At 43.3% G+C, this 18657-nt stretch overlaps 2 protein-coding genes across 2 annotated transcripts in view; one reads left to right on the top strand and one right to left on the bottom strand.

Moving 5' to 3' along the window:
* The window catches only part of DOCK2 (dedicator of cytokinesis 2), a 367227-nt gene that overhangs the window by 123125 nt on the left and 225445 nt on the right, over positions 1–18657 (top strand). The gene's annotated exons all lie outside the window — the stretch shown is intronic.
* The window catches only part of INSYN2B (inhibitory synaptic factor family member 2B), a 36199-nt gene continuing 28322 nt past the window's right edge, over positions 10781–18657 (bottom strand). The window contains exon 3 of the mRNA XM_056856596.1: positions 10781–10969. Within this exon, the coding sequence (XP_056712574.1) occupies positions 10789–10969 (181 nt within the window). The 3' untranslated portion in view covers positions 10781–10788. The remainder of the gene's footprint in view (positions 10970–18657) is intronic.

Raw genomic sequence — 18657 nt, 5'->3', positions numbered from 1 at the left:
TGTTGATCCTTGGAACGTTATTTGTCACACTGAAGAGCTGTTTGTGTTCAGATTTTTTTCTAATTCCATTTTACATACCCCATGTGTTTATTTTGGGCTATCAATTGTGTCCATGGCTACCAGACTATTGCTTTTTCCTGGTGGCATCATAGTGATGTCAGCTTGATTCCAACTGAGCTAATGCCTGCTTTTCATTGTGTATTTGTGTGAGATTTCAAGCAGCACATAATGTATATTATTAACACCAACCGTTATCATTTCTGGGATAAGGATTAGTGAATGGAAACCATCCATTGGAAGTTTGCATGCCGTAAAATTTCTACACAATGCTTAAGCTTTTTAGATGGCCGTCAAATCTCTTGAACACTATTCCATTAGTATGTTGTTGTTTTTAATCCCATTTGAAATATCACAATGCTGCCTTAATAAGTTTTAGACACCCCCTCTGAAAGCTGGTTGTGAATCAAATGTGTTATCTAGGCTGGCATCTAGGAAGGAGCCCTGGGAAATTATCCTGATTGTTTCCGGTTCTTAAATGAGGCTTGTAAACTACCACTGGATCTGGTAGTCTGTAGCCTACAGGTAACCTAGCAGGGAAACTTAAACAAAGCCTACTTCTTAGGGGGGTTGTTAGAATAAAATGGAGGAGGGGAGACTATATTGTAAGCAGCTTTGGGTGACCCTTTAAACAAAACTACCTTTTTTATTCTGTGAAGCTTGTTCATATTTGCATATACCGTATATACTCGGGTATAAGCCGACCCGAGTATAAGCCGACCCCCCAAATTAGAGGCCAGAAAAGGGAATTTCTTATTGACCCGCGTATAAGCCGAGGGGCAATAAGAAATTTCCTTTACCCGCAATGCTGCGCTCTAAAATGGCGGCCGCCATTTTAGAGCGCAGGGCCCCTGCCCCAGGTCGCCCTCCCGCCGCCTCCCAGGCCCTCCCGACCCACCCCGACCCCAGTGCCATCCAAGGGGGGGAGGGGGAAAAGCCCCTGAACCCACTACTTACCTGGAGAGGCGGCGAAGCGGCGGTGGCGCATCCTTCCTGGGCCGGCAGGAGGCCCCTCCAGGCCGCTGCCGGCCGGAGGAAGGCGCCCAGGCGCGTGGGCGGTGGCGGCGCGACGGGCAGGGGCCTCCCATGGCTGCAGAGAGGCTGCCCTGGGCCCCTCCTGGCGGGGGAAAATGGCGGCGGGGGCCGGGGGGGCAGGGCAGCTTCCCTGCGACTGCAGAGAGGCTGCCCAGGGCCCCTCCCGGCGGGGGAAAATGGCGGCGGGGGCCGGGGGGACCAGGGCAGCTTCCCTGTGACTGCAGAGAGGCTGCCCAGGGCCCCTCCCGGCGAGAGAAAATGGCGGCGGGGGCCTGGGGGGGCCAGGGCAGTCTCTCTGCTGCTGCAAAGAGGCTGCCCAGGGCCCCTCCCGGCAGGGGAAAATGGCGGCGGGGGCCGGGGGGCCAGGGCAGCTTCCCTGCGGCTGCAGAGAGGCTGCCCAAGACCCCTCCCGGCGGGAGAAAATGGCGGCGGCTCGGCGGCGGCGGTAAGTTCCCCCCTCCCTCCTCCCTCCTCCCTCCTCCCCTTCTACCGTATTGACCCGTGTATAAGCCGAGGCCGGCTTTTTCAACCCTTTTTTTGGGCTGAAAAACTCGGCTTATACACGAGTATATACGGTATGCATACACTTTATCTCCTGTAATGTGTGTGTGTGTGTGTGTGTGTGTGTGTGTAAAGTGCCATCAAGTCACAGCTGACTTATGGTGACCCCTCATGGGGTTTTCAAGGCAAGAGATGAATGGAGGTGGTTTGTCAATGCCTGCTACTCTTTAATTCCTTGGTGGTCTCCTATCCAAGTACTAACCAGGGCTGACCCTGCTTAGCTTCTGAGATCTGACAAGATCAGGCTAGCCTGGGCCTTCTGGACCACTAATTTAAAAAGCAACTAAGTTGGTAAAAGCTCTCGGGTCATTTACCTTTGACCTTGTGTGGCAGTTCTCCAGTCATGTGGTTCTCATATTCCTTATGTTCATCTACATATTTCTGTTCTGTCTGCAGAGTTAATAGTCATATCAATTAGCATGCTTGATCATACTTAGTGTTATGTTATCCACATGTGACCTGAAATTCTAGAACTGCCTGAGCCCCAATGGGAAAGAGCAAATCCATGAAATCTGCAAGGTCTGTGACACTTTAAAAAATAAATTGTTTTGATAGGGGGACAATTATCATGGAACTGAAAGGATCTGAGAAGCAAGGAAATTAATAAGGAACCCTATTGTGTTAATTTTAGTTGCTTTATTCTAATGGTAATTGTGCCTTAACAGCTGACAGATAAACTCGGCTGAGCAGTAGGATTCTTCTTATTTTGTGCATTGAAATGCCATAAGATACCCAGTAATTTGCAAAGTATCTAGAGGAAAATATACCCCTGCTGCTTATCAGATTTTAGAAAATAATCAAAGTTAAGAATCTGCGAGTATAACTTGCTGAGACTTAAAGTTAGTGGATTAAGAGAGAAATTAATTTCAGAGACAGAAAATTTAAGCATACCTTGAAAATGTGAAATCGGTTGTAGGATACATTTGGAAACTTTGTAGGGAATGTGCCTACTTCCTTGCTTATATTTTCAAAATGGAATATGAGACAAGATGGGGAATTCATTGCAACACACTCAATTGAAATGTTGGCATTCTGATGTTTTGAGAGGCTGAGCCACCTTCACCCACCCTTTTTTAAAGGATTTTAAAGGATTGGCGTGGGCAAGAGGAAGCCTCCTAGTCTCACTACCCTAGCATCCCATAGGCAGCGACCAGAAGGTGGAATGGAGCTATGGACGGGCACAGCACCCTCAGTTAAGACCCGTCAAGAGGCATAGCTGCCCAGCATCCTCCTACTCTCCCCCTCACACAAGCATGGAATTTAATGGAAATTAACTTAATTTTTAACCAAATTAACTAATGGAGATTAACTGAATTTTTAAGTAAATAAACTAATGGAAATTAACTGATTTTTAAAATGTTTTTAGAACACTAAGATTTTGGTACTGAGGACCAATTTATTTCCCAGTGGTGACTGCTAACATCAAATATGGGATTAAAAACTTGCTTTTATAGATGTTTTAGGTGTCCTGTTGATCTCGTGCCAGCTACTAAGTCCATATTTGTGCATGCTGCTTTGCTTTGGCATTAGTAATTGTATGGTTTGCAAGCAAGTCTTTCTGTTCCCAGAAAGAGACATTTTGGGAGGTTTTTTTGGGGGGTTGTTGTGTTTTTTGCTGCTGCTTCATATATTCATGAAAAGAGAAAGGAAATATGGTTAAAACAAATCTTAATGAAAACAGCTCTATCCAGATGGTGATTTAACTGTTTGCGAAAGAGGGACAGATCTAAACATTACAAATATCTCTAGACAGGTGGCCAAGTGGTTGTACTGAGCTGATAATCAAGTTTACTGTATGAGAATTTGCAGTGCTATAGCATAAGGGGAGTGTTTGAAAACAGGTCGGAAGCACTGAAACAGAAAGGTATGCAATATTTCCATCCTAGGGCTAAATCAGGGTTTGTAAAATTTGCCTTAGAACTGGAAAAATGCTGAATAGTTAGATCGTAAAGGAAAACAACTGTTAAATTAATTTTCCTTGCTTCATTTATGTGCCGTATCTGCAAATACCGTAAACATTAAATTCTTGAGTCTTGAGACAGAAAAAAAATGTCAATTTATTGCAAAAGATATTATGCCAGTAAAATAATCTAGAAATATACAAAACATTATATTGGATTAGTACATTTCATCAGGAAAGTAATTGGTATTGGAACCTGCTTATTTATCAAGACTTGTGACTATGGGTCAGGGCCGGATCTAGAGAGGGCGAGGGGGGGCAGGTGCCCCGGGCGGTGGGCAGAGAAGGGCGGTGGCAAGAAGAGGCTCAATTGCCTGGAAGAGATGGCTCATTCTGCAATGCACGTGCCATGTTCCCCCAATTAGGCTGCTGCTGGGGAGGGGGGGAGGAAGGGAGAAGGAGACCCTGGGCCTTACCAAGGAGTCATACTCCTTGGTAAGGCAGAAGCTGTGGCTGTTAGTCAGGCGACAATATGGCGAGCGAAGAGGAGGAGGAACTAAGGAGATGTTCAAAGATGTCAAGTTCTAAGCAGTGGGAAACAGATACCCAGGTAACCTTCCTGGGCCTCGCTAAACTCCCTCCTTCCCCTAGCCGTGGCACCCGTCACTCTTCCATCTGCAGTACCTTCCAGTTCCTTGTCTTCTCGCCTCCTTTCAAGGACTGCCTGTTGGCAGTAGCTGTGGTAGGCTTTGGGCATGTAAGACTTGGGGGGCTTAGGGAGCATTCTAAACACAGGGGGAGAAGAGTTTTGGGGGCTGGTGACCATTAATGGTTTAAAATGCCTGGTGTGCCTCTCTTCCCCCCCCCCCCGCCTTGTGCTCTGCTGAGGCGCTGTTAGCCCTGGAGCAGCCTGGAGTCGAATGGGGCAGAGGGGAAGAGGAAGTGTTTCTTCTCCCCCTCCCCTCGCCGCTTTAAAACTGGGAGCTGTGTTATGCTTGGCTTTGCCAAAGGCCCCGAGTAGACCTGTCTCTTCATCTGGTAGGCTTGGCCTTCCCCAAAGAGCCTGATTTTACACCTTGGGAAAGGGAGGGAGACAAGTACAGAGGGCCTGTTCACATGCGTTATGGGCCATCAAGTCACTTCTGACTTATGAATCAATGATCTCCAAAATGCCCTCTTGTTAACAGCCTTGCTTGGGTCATGCAAATTGAGGACAGTGGCTTCCTTTTTTGAATCAATCCATCTCATGGTGGGTCTTCTTTTCCTACTGTCTTCAATGTTTCCTAGCATTATTGTTTTTTTCCAGTGAGTCTTATCCAGTGACTAAAGTACAGTAGCTTCAGTTTAGTCATTTTAGCTTCTAGCAGCATAAAGCTTTTCTTAGGTTGTACTTTATCAGGCTGCGAAGGAGCATGAGGTGTGTTTGGTGTTTCCCATGTCAAAACAATGTGTGCTGTATTTAAAAAAATGTCCAGGAAAAGGCTAGGTTGAAAAACATTCTCCATGGGTTGTGTTTTTATGTGTGCAGTGGGTTGAAGGAATATTCAAACATCATTGATAGATAAAATAATGTAAAAGTGTAATTATTCATTGACAGTTCATAGAGGTCAACATAATTTATTCTATCATTTAAAAGAGTTGTTGATTATATACGTATGTATAAAGAATACTATATGGGGGTGTAATTTGGTATTCCCCCCCCTTCAAAAAAATGTAGATCCGGCCCTGCTATGGGTAAGAGAAATAGGTATCTGTTGTACTCTGGTAGTATATAAACTTTAATCAAGCCCCGTGGCACACAGTGGTAAAGCTGCAGTACTGCAGTCAAAAGCTCTGCTCATGACCTGAGTTCGATCCCGACGGAATGTTTCAGGTAGCCGGCTCAAGGTTGACTCAGCCTTCCATCCTTCCGAGGTTGTTAAAATGAGTACCCAGCTTGCTGGGGGTAAAGGGAAGATAACTGGGGAAGGCACTGGCAAAGCACCCCGTAAACAAAAAAGTCTGCCTAGGAAACGTCGGTATGTGACGTCACCCCATGGGTCACGAATGACCCATGTTTGCACAGGGGACCGTTACCTTTTATACTGGATTCAACAATCCTCTCATGCAAGGTTTGGTGATCTTCCCCAATTCTCCCCCCCCCCTTCTGACCTCAGTAAAGTTCATTTCCAAGGTCACTGGACCTTACCGGAGGATGGAGGGCTGCAGTGAGAAGGGGCCAAAATCACTTCCCTTTTATCATCTGTCAGTGGGCACTGAAGACAGGAGAGCTAGGGAGGGCAATTTCACCCCCTTCCTGCTCCTCAGCGCAGCCCACTAACCTATGTGGCTATTATTCCACGTGAGCCTTATGATCCTGCAAATCAACTTTCCTGGGCTTTGAAAAGGCTGGAGGGGAAAGCAGGGAAACTCTGCGTCTATCAGCACCTTCTGCTGACGGATTACTGGATCCAGCCGCTGTTAATGAAAAATTGAATGGTTTACTCTTACAACTTGGTTCCAAAAATTAACTTTCCTCTGTAGAGCAGTGTAATTTCAAGTACAGTCGTTTCAAAATACATAAAATGTGCTGTACAATATTTTACAAACATTCTCCCCTGTTTATGCTTTTTATTTGTAGCAGCACTAGTTATATTCACTGTCTATAACTAGTGCTCCTGACAATTGAAAACGATCACTGTGTCACACGTGTTGACACCTGTACCTTTAATTCCTCTGGAATGTAATCCAGTGGTGGTTGTAGTGTGGCATGATGCTTACCATTTCCTGTCTTGTTAGTGTACAGATTTTAAACATATAGTTTGAAGTAATATAATTCTGAAGGCTGAAAAGTGAGCTTACATTTCTCTCTTTGTTATGTTACATCAGAGACTCTGGGGAATTCTCTTTTATATGCGAACACCATCTGATACTGATGCCTTCTTATGGTTGGATAAGGCATGCAGAGCTACATACAATATGAAATCCATCAGAATATTTAAGATGCATGCCTTGCTTGTGAGCTTCTTAAAAACTCTTGCTGATGTTATCCATGCTCTAAATCCTTGTCCTTTAATGCACACTGAGCAGATAATGGACAGCACCCACTTATTGTGAGGGAGAGATAGCTTGGAATTCCTTCTTCCTTGCCCCTTCCGAACCAGGCAATAGCTTAAAAGCTGATTACATTGACATCTGCTATGACCTGTGTCCGTGAGCCTTATTCAGCCTGAATCTGATGCGACATGTACCATCTCTCACATAGCAGTAGGTGCCAATGTATATTTTCTAGTATTCTTTGTAACCCGTACACCAATCTTTTGGACAAGCTGGTCCCAATTCAGCAAAGTGATCCAGATGCAGGGACCTACATCTGCATGTAGGTTAACACTGCTGGACTAGGATGCCTGTGTTCAGGTTCATGTGATTTCCAGAGTATGTGAACTGGTAGCTCATGGATATCAGTGGCTTCAGTATGCATGACCTTGGATGCAGATTATTACAGATTCTGAAACTTCCTCCAACTCTTGGCTCCAACATTAAAGTGTTTCTATAAAGGGGGGTGATGGCTAGAAAAAAACATGCTCTAGTATTCATGTAAAGGGATGTGTGTGGATGATGTAGAAAAATATACCAAATCTCTGAATAGTAACTGACAATATGCTGGCATCTAACAATATATTATATGACACTGTAATACAAGGATGGGTAAACTTGAGGCACATCAGTAACATGAATCTGATGGCTTCAGGTAGCTTGCATATTAATGTAACTTCCTCATCATTCAAAATGTAGCAGTCAAGTTATAGCTGATAGGCATGCTGAATTATTGTGGAATTTAGGTTTAAAAGCTTGGCATGGTCTAAAATAGGTTTTAGGGGGGAAAGTTGCATATTTTTATTTGCCTTATTTCTGAATCATTATCGTCTGTTGATAGTATGTTAGCATTGTTTAAACCTCTGTAGCAATGCAAGCAACAAATCATTCTCTGCTGGCTCTTAATGGTATGTACACTATATCAGGAACACTGCAGTGTTCCCAGCCATTATTATGTCTGTGATGCCATTCTGCACTTCACTTTCCCTGCCCTGGCCCCTGCCTGGTGGAATAGCCTCGCTAGCAGACCAGGGCCCTGCGGGATCTCAAAGAGTTCCGCAGGGCCTGTAAAACAGAGCTATTCCGCCAGGGTTATGGTTGAGGCCAGCTACAGTTCCTATATATAAAGACTGGCCTCCCTAACCTTCCCATTGCGGTTAACACCTTTTATTCCATCTGGTGCCTTCCATCTGCTTGCCTAGCTGGGTTGTTGTATTGTGACTCATATGTTAGAGGCGCCTAGGTAAATTAGTATAATGATTATTATTTTATAGGGCTATTTTAAAATATTTTAATGTTTTTATTGATTAATATGACTTTTATATTCTGTAAGCCTCTCTGAGCCTGGCTTTGGCCAGGAAGAGCGAGGTAACAAATGAAAATAATAAATAAATAGAAGTAACCAGCAGATGTTTCGTCTACAAACTCACATGGAACAGGTCACTCATGTTGTTTGTAGAAGTCATTGAAAAATGCATCAATGTTGTGATGACTCTACATTGGGGCTATAATACTTGTTCACTGCTCCTTACATGAATGACCCCCAAAAATGGAGAAAAGCTCCCCTTTATAGGAACTGACTTACAAAGCAATCCTATACAGATTTAGGTTTACTGAAGCCCATTGGCTTCAATCTTAATGTTAGGCTATAAAAACTTCTGCCTTTTCCTGTCGCATTGACTTATCCATTTCCTTTCTGTGTATCTTACTCATCCTTCTGGCTAGGGAACATAACTTCTGAGTTTTGTTTAGTGAAATATGAGTAGACATTTTCAGAATTCATTATGTTTCCTTGTCCAAAGCTAGTAATAGTGCAAATAAAAAAGAGTTGTCATGGTTAAGATGCAATCTAATATCATGGTTGCTTTGTAGAACTATTTCCCCCTCTAATAAAACAGCTAAAGCATCACTGGAAAAATGTGATATGTCTCACTGATTACAGTATAAGGTTTCTTAACCTTTAATGCAGTTTTATATGTGAACATGCTTGCTGGCTACTAGTTTTTTTTTTAAAGGGGCACCATTGTACAATGCAAAGAATATTAGATGTGCTTTGGTACAATCAAAGTAGAGGTTTTAGAAAACAGTGTGTCAGAGAAATGTGAGTATAATCTAGAAGCTTTTAAAATTCTGAATCAAAGGTAATTTGATAATTTCTACTGAAATTATATTCATTTGAAAGAGCTGCCAAGTAGGGATATCTTAGTGGCATGCCTCAGACTTAAACACCAACCCATAGTTTTCATTGAAGAATGAGCCTGGACAGAACTTCACGCGATCCCTCCTCTCCCTTCTGCCTCCTTTTATATGCAGGGAGATAATTAGATATGGGATTGCTTCAAACTTCATCAAACTTTAAGCAAACTTGCCCTCAGACAGATGTGAGGCAAACTCCTGACTGGATCACATTAATGGTTTTTGTTGATGTTATTTATTTGTTTATTTAGAGAATCTATATGCCACCTCTCCAAAACCTGCTTGAGGTGGCTCACAAGTAAAAATAATACCATAAAATCATTTTTAAAACAACATAATGTTATCAGTATTAAAACAAAGCTATTAAAAACAAGTCAAGTTCGTGTTGAGTAGCTTTACGCTTCTCAATAGCTAATTAATCTACAGGGCTAGGTCATTGCAGATTTGGTTCTTGCAGTTCTGGTGTGATTCAATGGTGTTTAAAAACGAGGTGGCCATTAATACATCATTATGCTCTTTCTACCATTAGGTAATAATTCTAGTGGTATGGTGTAATAGCACTACAACGGAAAAATAATTATGGAAGTATTCTTCTTTCAACATTAGTAAACAGTGAGGGAAGCAGATTCTTGATCATAACAAACAGACACCAGAAGCACACAGAGACACCTAAATAATAAGTCTCAGTTCATACACAATACTGTCCTTTTAACTATGTGCAATTTAAATTTGAGGCAGTGGCAGACAGAGGAAAGGAGAGGTGGCTGCTCTGAAAAAGCACTGTAAACGGTGCCATAATAGAGCTTCTCCCTCTGTATACTGATAGAAGTATTCCTCCATAATGTTTGTTTATGTTTTAGCATAATAGTACTGCTACACCATGCCACTGGAAATATTGTTTAATAATAGAAATACTGCAATGGTGTAATGGCAATTTCAGGTTTTTTAAAATTATGATTCTGGCAGGCTGTTCAGATGGAGGTGCCAGTTGACTCTACACTTTACAGCACATCCAAACAGTTTGCCAAACAATTGACTCCTTGCTTTTGTCTCTAAAGCAAGATGTGAGCCAAACTGGTGGGTACTTGAGCACCTCTAATGAGATGCTTTTGAGTTTTTGGCAAACTATAGTTTGCTGTTGCATCAGAACCAACAAACCATAGTTTGTGCTCACCATTCAAACCAGAATCGCAAGCAAAGCTTTATTCTTAATTAGCTCTCTATGCAAGAGAGGAAGAGGGCTTGTATAAGTAAACACAACACTGTTTCCAGGTTGATTGTCATAGTTGCTAAACAACCAGTCTGCACACAACCCCTTTGTGTGTTGACTAAATGGGTAGGAAAGGACAGCAGGCACATGTGGTGGCCCTAACCCCCGCCTCCATGTAATTTCCTGGTTGTCTGCACAGTGCAAATGCATAGAGGAAATGTCCACACATAAACTGCCTCCCTGTGATTATGGATGCTGCTTTCTGACCATTGCAGATCATAGGGAGGGACTGTACGTGCAGTGAGGTGAGAACAGGCATGAGCAAGCTAGTCCTGCCTCCTGCTTCTGCGTGATCACTGGCTCATGAACACAGCACCGGCATGTTCCTGCCCATTCTCCCTTGCTGCATGTTCATTTCACATGCAGAGAGCTCATGTGTACAGGGATACTGTGGTTTGGTGTTACATCCCCACCAAATCATGGAGAGCAAAACGAATATTCCATTCCTAGCTTGATCCGTTAATTTTTCGAACAATTTATTCAGAAAGATTATTTAATAAATAATTTTTAAAATATGAACTTCAAAGGATGAAAAACATTAGGAAAATGTATTGCTGGATTTCTTTAATACCTTGTTGGGACAGTCTTGAGTTTAGCCTGAGCTTTATACTCGTTAAAAATAGCCAGCTTCTTGACCACGAACACTTTTTTCCTTCTCAAATGTAGTGTTTGACTGTTCGATGCCCAGTTCTTTTCAAATCCACCAAAAGCATTTCTTTTTCTTTGTCTTTCTTCTCAGTTCTGGCTTCTCAGGGGTTGGGTGGTCAGATGGTTGTCTTTGTAGAGACACTACATGAGGACTTTGTTCCACTTGATCCAGTGTCTTCAGAACTTGGTGAAATCTGCCTTCTTGCTGTCTGAAATCATGTTCTACACTAAATAATAAAAAAATGGAAGAAATTAGTGAGTTTGATGGAATGATGATATTTGACACTTTGTTTTAAAAATTGCCATTCTCATAGTTTGTAATTGCAGAAATGGAATATTGAGCTACTTCACTTGGTATGCTGGACTGAAAACAAAAATCTCTTTCCACGTTTGTAAGAAGGGTTTTGGCCCAAGCACATTTGTTTGTGTCAAGTCTAATTTCATATGTGCTGAAGAGAGACTCTCAAAAAGAATTCCAAACCAAATGATCACAACTGGAGGTCAAGCTTACACAAAATGTTTCATTCTGATAACTGTTCATGCAAAGGGTTTCATTTTTATATCTCTTCCCTATTTGGTTTAAACAGCTGTAGTTAATCTAACCATGAGTGCAATCTTCAACTGATTCCATCATTCTAATCCCTTTGACTTCACTGTAAAGCTGCAAGTTGCAAACAAACAAATAATTATGCAGCAAAGATCTGCATAAAATTTTGAAGTAAATCTTTGAACATTTACATCATAGACACTTTAGGTCTGTGTTAACCAGCCAGTGTGGTGTAGTGGTTAAGAGCGGTGGTTTGGAGCGGTGGAGTCTCATCTGGAGAACCGGGTTTGATTCCCCACTTCTCCACATGAGTGTCGGAGGCTTATCTGGTGAACTGGATTAGTTTCCCCACTCCTACACAGGAAGCCAGCTGGGTGACCTTGGGCAAGTTACAGTTCTATTAAGAGTTCTCTCAGCCTCACTCACCTCACAGAGTGTCTGTTGTGGGGAGGGGAAGGGATGGTGATTGTAAGCCGGTTTGAGTCTCCCTTAAGTGGTAGAGAAAGTCGGCATATAAAAACCAACTCTTCTTCAACTCTTCTGCTTTAGTAAAAAAAACCTTTTTTTTTTTTTACTAAAGTAGTAAACTTTTTTACTAAAGTAGTGAACTGGAAAAGGAGTAGTCACAGTGCTTATGTAAAATACTGCTATGAGTTTCTGGTCTTTGCCAGAAACAGCTAAAGGGAGAGGGGCAGGTGTTTGTGTGTGAAGAAAGAGCAGTTGAGGTTCTGGCGCTAACAGAGGAACAGAGATTCTGTGAATTGCTGAAGCATCTTGGGTTGTGTGGTCTCTTTCTCACGATATTGGGCAGAATAGCAGATATGCTGCCTTGTAGGAATGCCTCTTTGCCTGTACTTATGCTTACTAGTATAATGTTAAAACTGAATTATTTCCCCCCACAAATGCAGTCTTGATCTTGGAACATGTTACAGATAGCTTAAACTATAGTCAGACCTGATGTCACTTATTTTAAAATTCTAAGCTTCTTTTCGCATGGTAGAAGTGGCTACTTATTTATTTATTAAAACATTTATAATTCACTTTTCCTTGTGTTCAAGGCTGCTTAAAATAGTAGTTATTAAAAAAAAAACCAAATCTCCCCCCCAAAAAGATTCCTGCCATCCCAACCTCCACAAAAGCCCTGGCAAACAGGCCTTTTAACAGCACCTGAAGATTTCCAAGGAGGGGACCCCTCTCACCTCTTCAGGGAGCCTATTCCACAGAGCTGGAGCCATGACTGAAAAGGTCCAGGCTCTAGTCGATGCCAGACCTACAGTAAGGGATGGGATAGCCAACAGATGGCTACCTGATAACCGTAGTTGGCATGCAGGGGTATACAGAAGAGATGGTGCTTCAAAAATATGGCTCTCGTGTTGCGAAGGGCTTTAACCTGCAGAGTTAACTGAACTTGGAAACAAGATGGCAGCCAATGTAGCTGTTTCAAAATGGGCAACATGTGCTCCCAGCAGCTAGCCACTGACAATAGTCAGGCTGCTGGGTTGCATTTAAGAGCAGCCTCACATAGAATGCATTGCAGTAATCCAACCGTTGTCGGGCTCAGGCGTCTGCCCCTAGCATCCCAAAGCAAGCTCGTCCAGGCAAGCGACTCTGAAGCAGTAAGACTTGATTAGGAGCAAAAAAGGCAAATAAAAGACCTAACTGTCTAAAGACAGAGCAAGGCTGCTAATGGCACTACATGGGTTGAATACAAGGTTAAAAGCACTCCAGCCTGAGAAAGTAAAAAAAGTGAAACAATTCCGAGATAACATTTCCCAGGACCCCCACCCCCCTTGTCTGTATCAGGTTGGGGTTTATGGGGATAGTCTTTGTGGAATTGCCGAACCAAACCGGGGGCTGCAACATGATGCGCGGCCACCCACTCATCATGACCAGGGCTCAGGTGTTTCCAGCGAATTAGATAGTATAGGACCCCCCGGCGGATACGTGAATCGAGGATTTTGGAGACTTCGAAATGTTCCTCCCAACCCACCATCACGGGAACCTTTGGAGTAGGCTCGGGGTGCCATTCTGGCGTGGGCACGTGTTTCTTTAGCAGGCTAATATGAAACACTGGATGAATTCCTCGCAGGGACTTTGGGAGACTCAGTTCCACTGTAACTTCATTGATGACCCGTGAGACTGGGAAAGGTCCCACATACCTTTCACTCAGTTTTTTACACGGGCATAAAGAGCGCAGGTTCTTTGTGGACAGGTATACCTGGTCCCCCACCTTAAGGTCCCAGCCTGGGGACCGGTGTTTGTCTGCTTGTGCTTTATATTTGCGTTTGGCCCTTTCCAGGTTCTTTTGCAACCAAGGCCATGTGGATCACCTTCATCCAGTCAGCTACCTCAATGTCTGCCCCCTCCCCTGAAAGATTCACATTGCCAAGGGGCCCAAATTCTTTACCATATACCACTTGAAACGGGCTGAAACCTGTGGATTGATGGGAGGCATTGCTATAGGCATACTCCGCAAAAGGCAGGAGATCTACCCAATCATCTTGATGGTAGTTTACGTAGTAATGCAAATAACACTCCAACACCGAATTGACATGTTCGGTTTGACCAACTGTTTGGGGATGATAGGCGCTGGACAAACCCTGTTCCACCCCCACCAACTTCAAAAACGCCTTCCAAAACTTAGCCACAAATTGCACCTCCCAGTTGGAAATTATCTTGCATGGAAAAGAATGATATTTGAAAACATGTGACACAAACATACACACCAACCTTTGAGCTGTGGGAAGTCCCTTGCAAGGGACCATATGCACTTGCTTAGAGAAAAGGTCAGTGACCACCCATAGTACTGTCTTTCCCCGGCTGGGGGGAAGATCCGTGATAAAGTCCATGGTAAAAATTTCCCAAGGAGCCAAAGGGGTTTCCAAAGGTTTCAACAGTCCGGGTGGCTTTCCCACCACCCTTTTAGCCGAAGCGCATATGGGGCAACTGCGAATGAAAGAGTCCAAGTCCATTCTCATCCCCGGCCACTGAAAAAATTGTCTATGTAGCAGATGCAGGGTTTTAACAAAGCCAAAATGCCCTGCTACCTTGGAGCCATGGCCCCGATCCATCACTTCCCTCCGAAGAGAGGCAGGAATGTACAATTTATTTTCCCTGACCCAGAGCTCCCTCTGCTGAGTCATTTTATTGGGCAGCTGGCCTGCGGCCCTCTCAACCTGGCAGGCTTGGATCAGGGCTGCTTTGAAAGAGTCTGGTAATCCCTCCACGGGAAGGGATTCTCGTGCCCGGGAGTGGGTAATGACAGCCAGGCTGGGTGCTCGGGAGTAAACAGTGAGTCAGTGGGGTGATCCATCTTACTCTGGTACTGGGGAAGCCGAGACAGGGCATCAGTCAGCTGATTTTGCTTGCCGGGTATATGTTTAAGAACAAAACGGAATTTGGAAAAGAATTCCGCCCAACGCACCTGTTTTGCTGTGAGTTTGCGTGTACCCTTCAAAGCCTCCAAATTCTTGTGATCGGTCCATACCTTAAATGGAAGCTCAGCTCCCTCTAGGAAATGTCTCCACAACGTGAGAGCACATGTAACTGCAGCCGCCTCCTTCTCCCAAATGGGCCAATTAATTTCTGATGGAGATAATTTTTTTGAAAAATATGCACAAGGCTGGAGCTGCCCCATGTCCCACACTTGCATGAGCACCCCTCCCATAGCTACATCAGACGCATCCTCTTGGACAACGAAAGGTTTTTCACAATCAGGGTGTTTGAGTATAGGCTCAGACGTGAATAGTTTTTTCAAAGTTTCAAAAGCTCATTGACACTCCAGCATCCATTCCAACTGGGAAGAAGGCAGGGTCGCTGCCTCCCCCTTCCCTTTCGTTTTCAATAAATCCTTTATAGGTAGCACCACTTGCGCGAAATTGTTGAGAAACCCTCTATAAAAATTTGTGAACCCAAGAAATTGTAATTGTTTACGAGTAGTTGGCGGCTCCCACTCTAGTACCACCTGTACTTTCTCAGGATCCATGGCTAGACCCTTGGGTGAAACCACATACCCCCAAAAGGTCAACTTGTCTTGGTGGAACTCATACTTGGACAATTTTGCAAACAACTGGTTGTCTCGAAGGCGCCTCAAGACCTCCCTGACCAGTTTCACATGCTCTTCATATGTCTTTGTGTAAATTAAAATGTCATCTAAGTAGACAATCACTCCTTTAAACAATAGGTCATGCAGCACCTCGTTAATCATTTGCATGAAGACACTAGGAGCCCCACTTAATCCGAAGGGCATAACTAAGTATTCGAACATCCGAAAACAACTGGAGAAGGCTGTTTTCCACTCGGCGCCTTCCCTTATCCGGACGCTGTAATACTCTTCAACTGAAACCAGAGCCTGGCCTGCTCATGTCAATAACCCTTCTTCAAGTGACTTTAGTCAGGACCTGAGGTCACAGAAGCATGGATGCGTGTGGCTGGATCGGCTGAGCCTAGGTAACAAGAGCATTGGCCAACCAGGTGCAGCTGACAGAAAGCGCTCCTGGCCACCATGCCCACCTGCTTTTCAAAGAGCAAGGCAGGGTTCCATGAACATGCCCAAGCTCTTAACCTGCTCTGAAAAGGCCAGTGTCAAAAACCAGTGGATTCAATCCTTCTAGAATATCAGCATTCCCAACCAACGTTACCTCTGCCTTGTCTGGATTCAGCTTCTGTTTGTTCTGCCTTAAACTGCCTGACCACAACCTCAAAGCATGAAGGAGAGAATAGAACCCTTTGGCACCCCACAAGATAAATCCTGCCCAGTTGTTCCTACACCTCCAGTGGAGACTCTTTGTGTCTGGTCAGACAAAAAAGAGTGGAATAAACAATAAAATACAAATGAAGGAATGAAAGAGAGCCGGTATGGTTTAGTGGTTAAGGTGTCGGACTAGGATCTGGGAAACCCAGGTTCAAATCCCCACTCTGCCATGGAAGCTTGTTGGGTGACCTTGGGCCAGTCACACACTCTCAGCCTCATCCCTGGCAAGTGTTTGGATGGGAGACCTCCAAAAAATGCTAGGGTTATGACATGGAGGCAGGCCATGACAAACCATTTCCAAACATCTCTTGTCTTGAAAACCCTACAGAGTTGCCATAAGTCAACTGTGATTTGATGGCAAAAAAACAAAAAGAATGAATAAATCCACTTTTTCCTAATACTGGACATTTATTGCATAATGAACACAGTAAAGATACGTATTTGCCTAAACTATTGGTTGTATCCAGCCAGATTTTTTTGGTGCACTATCATCTCATTCCGCTCCTTATTACAACTCCCATTCCACATTGTTTTTTGTACATGCAGATCCCATGATCCCCAGTGTAACTTCTTTGTTGGCTAAAGGGCCTCCCTCTCCCCCATTTTAACCGGCCGAGCAAGGTGGTTGGATCAAACCCAATGTATTTTACATTTTCTTCTGAATATTGAGAACACAGCTGCACCTTTTTTTTGGTAAATGTTCTCGAGACTTGAGCAACATGCAGGTGTTCTCAGTTTCTTCAGTGCACAGATTCTCAGTACGGCCTCACTGCAAGATCGGTAGTTTCGAGCCATGAAGGCAATCTTTGTTATTGATACCACAAAACAGTGCCCTAATTTTGCATGGCTTTGTATTTTAAATGTTGTGTTGTGACTTTCTGTCAATCTTTCATTTTGTGTACCGTATTGTATTTTCATTTTATGTATGTATTGATAAAATATATGAACCACATGAAGCAATACAAATTATTTGTTTCCTCCACATAATTATTAACAGTGTTGTCTTGAGTTCCTACTGTGCTATACTAAGAGGAGTGATACTATGGATATACTTTGTAATCCCTGCTAATTCAATATTCTAATACTCTTTGTAATCTCTACTAATTCAAGAGTTTCCTGTTACTCATAATTGACTGAAACTTCCATACATATCCTGATCCACATTTGTTCTCAGTTTCCTTCAGCCTTCCTTCCTGACTGCTCTATATTGCTTATAAAGCAGTGTTAAAATGACCTACAGTCCCAGAAAGGAAGGTGCAAGTTTCAGTCAGTAGATTAATCAATTAAAGCTGCAGCTATTAATTGGTAGGAGCCAATTTTAATTGCTGAGGGCAAATTTTAATCAATGGAACTATGCTTTAAAGGCACGTTTGTTTATTTTTGAGAGTATTTTGGCTCTGGTATGTTGCTGTTAACAAAGCATGAAAAAAGAAAATGTGAGAAATGACTTTCATTGTAATGCTGAATGGCAGTGCTTGGTTAATGAAATTATAACCTCTTTTAAACTTCCTTTAACAAAAGTCACATAATACCTTTTATTAGGACCAACAAATACGACATGAAGCAATGTGCAGGCTTTTAAGTTCTCCAGAGCTCTTCATCAGAGTGAATGTTTAGTGTGTGTGTGTGTTTCAGGGCATTAGTCTCTCAAAGTGGTTGCTGTATGAGGCTCTGTTTACATGCATATTTATTTAACTGTAACCATTCAACCAGGCAAAGGATATACGAATACTGAATCTGTGGCTGTGAGGAGACTTATAGCTGTGTTCTTATACCATTTGAGTTGTAGGACTTGGCTGCGATTTTCTAGTTAATTCTTTTGTATAAAGGTTATGAGCCTGAGGGAATCTTAGCCAGACAGAGAAATGATGTGAATCATGAGCCCTAGAGGCTTATTGCAGCTTTTGGTGTCCACATTGAAGCACAAGGCACGTCTAGAGCAGAGTATACCACACAAATGGTTCTGTCTGTCTGTCTGTCTGTCTGTCTATGTATCTATCATTATGTGGGGAATTTCTATACTGCTTCTCCTGGAGAACCAGCCCGAGGTGGCTTACAAAATAAAATAAAAAGCAAATGTTCAAATTTATAAATTAAGACCCAGTCTTAAAAAACCCTTGCCAAAGAATTTTTTTTAAAAAACCATTCAACAGCTTAAAACGAGTGTAACTATTTCAGAATAAAAACATACTATAAAATGATTTTAAAAACTCAACCCCTTACTGAGTAGACAAAAACGTTTCCGCCTGGTGCCTAAAAGAAAGTAGGCTTGAGAGTCAGCTTGCCATTCCCCTGTCTTTAGCAGACACTTATCAACCACTTATGAACCACTGCTCAGCTGGCCAACGGGGAAGAACGGTGGGAAATGGGAGTTGACAGCAGTGCCCCAACACGTTGAGATCACCCTCTGCATGCCAGGATATGACATCAGCACATCATTCTAAACTATGGCTGCTTTGTAGGGTGAACCCTATGGCATTGTAGCATGCTGAGGTCCCTCCCCTCCCCCAACCCCACCCTTTCCAGGTTCTACCCCCAAAATCTCCAGGTATTTCCCAACCCAGAACTGGCAACCCTACTGGTGAGGGGCCCCACCAGTGTTAAGTCCCCCTCAC

The sequence above is a fragment of the Euleptes europaea genome, chromosome 1, assembly GCF_029931775.1.
Source record: "Euleptes europaea isolate rEulEur1 chromosome 1, rEulEur1.hap1, whole genome shotgun sequence".
Lineage (NCBI taxonomy): Eukaryota > Metazoa > Chordata > Lepidosauria > Squamata > Sphaerodactylidae > Euleptes > Euleptes europaea.
This window is presented reverse-complemented; position numbering and strand designations above follow the sequence as displayed.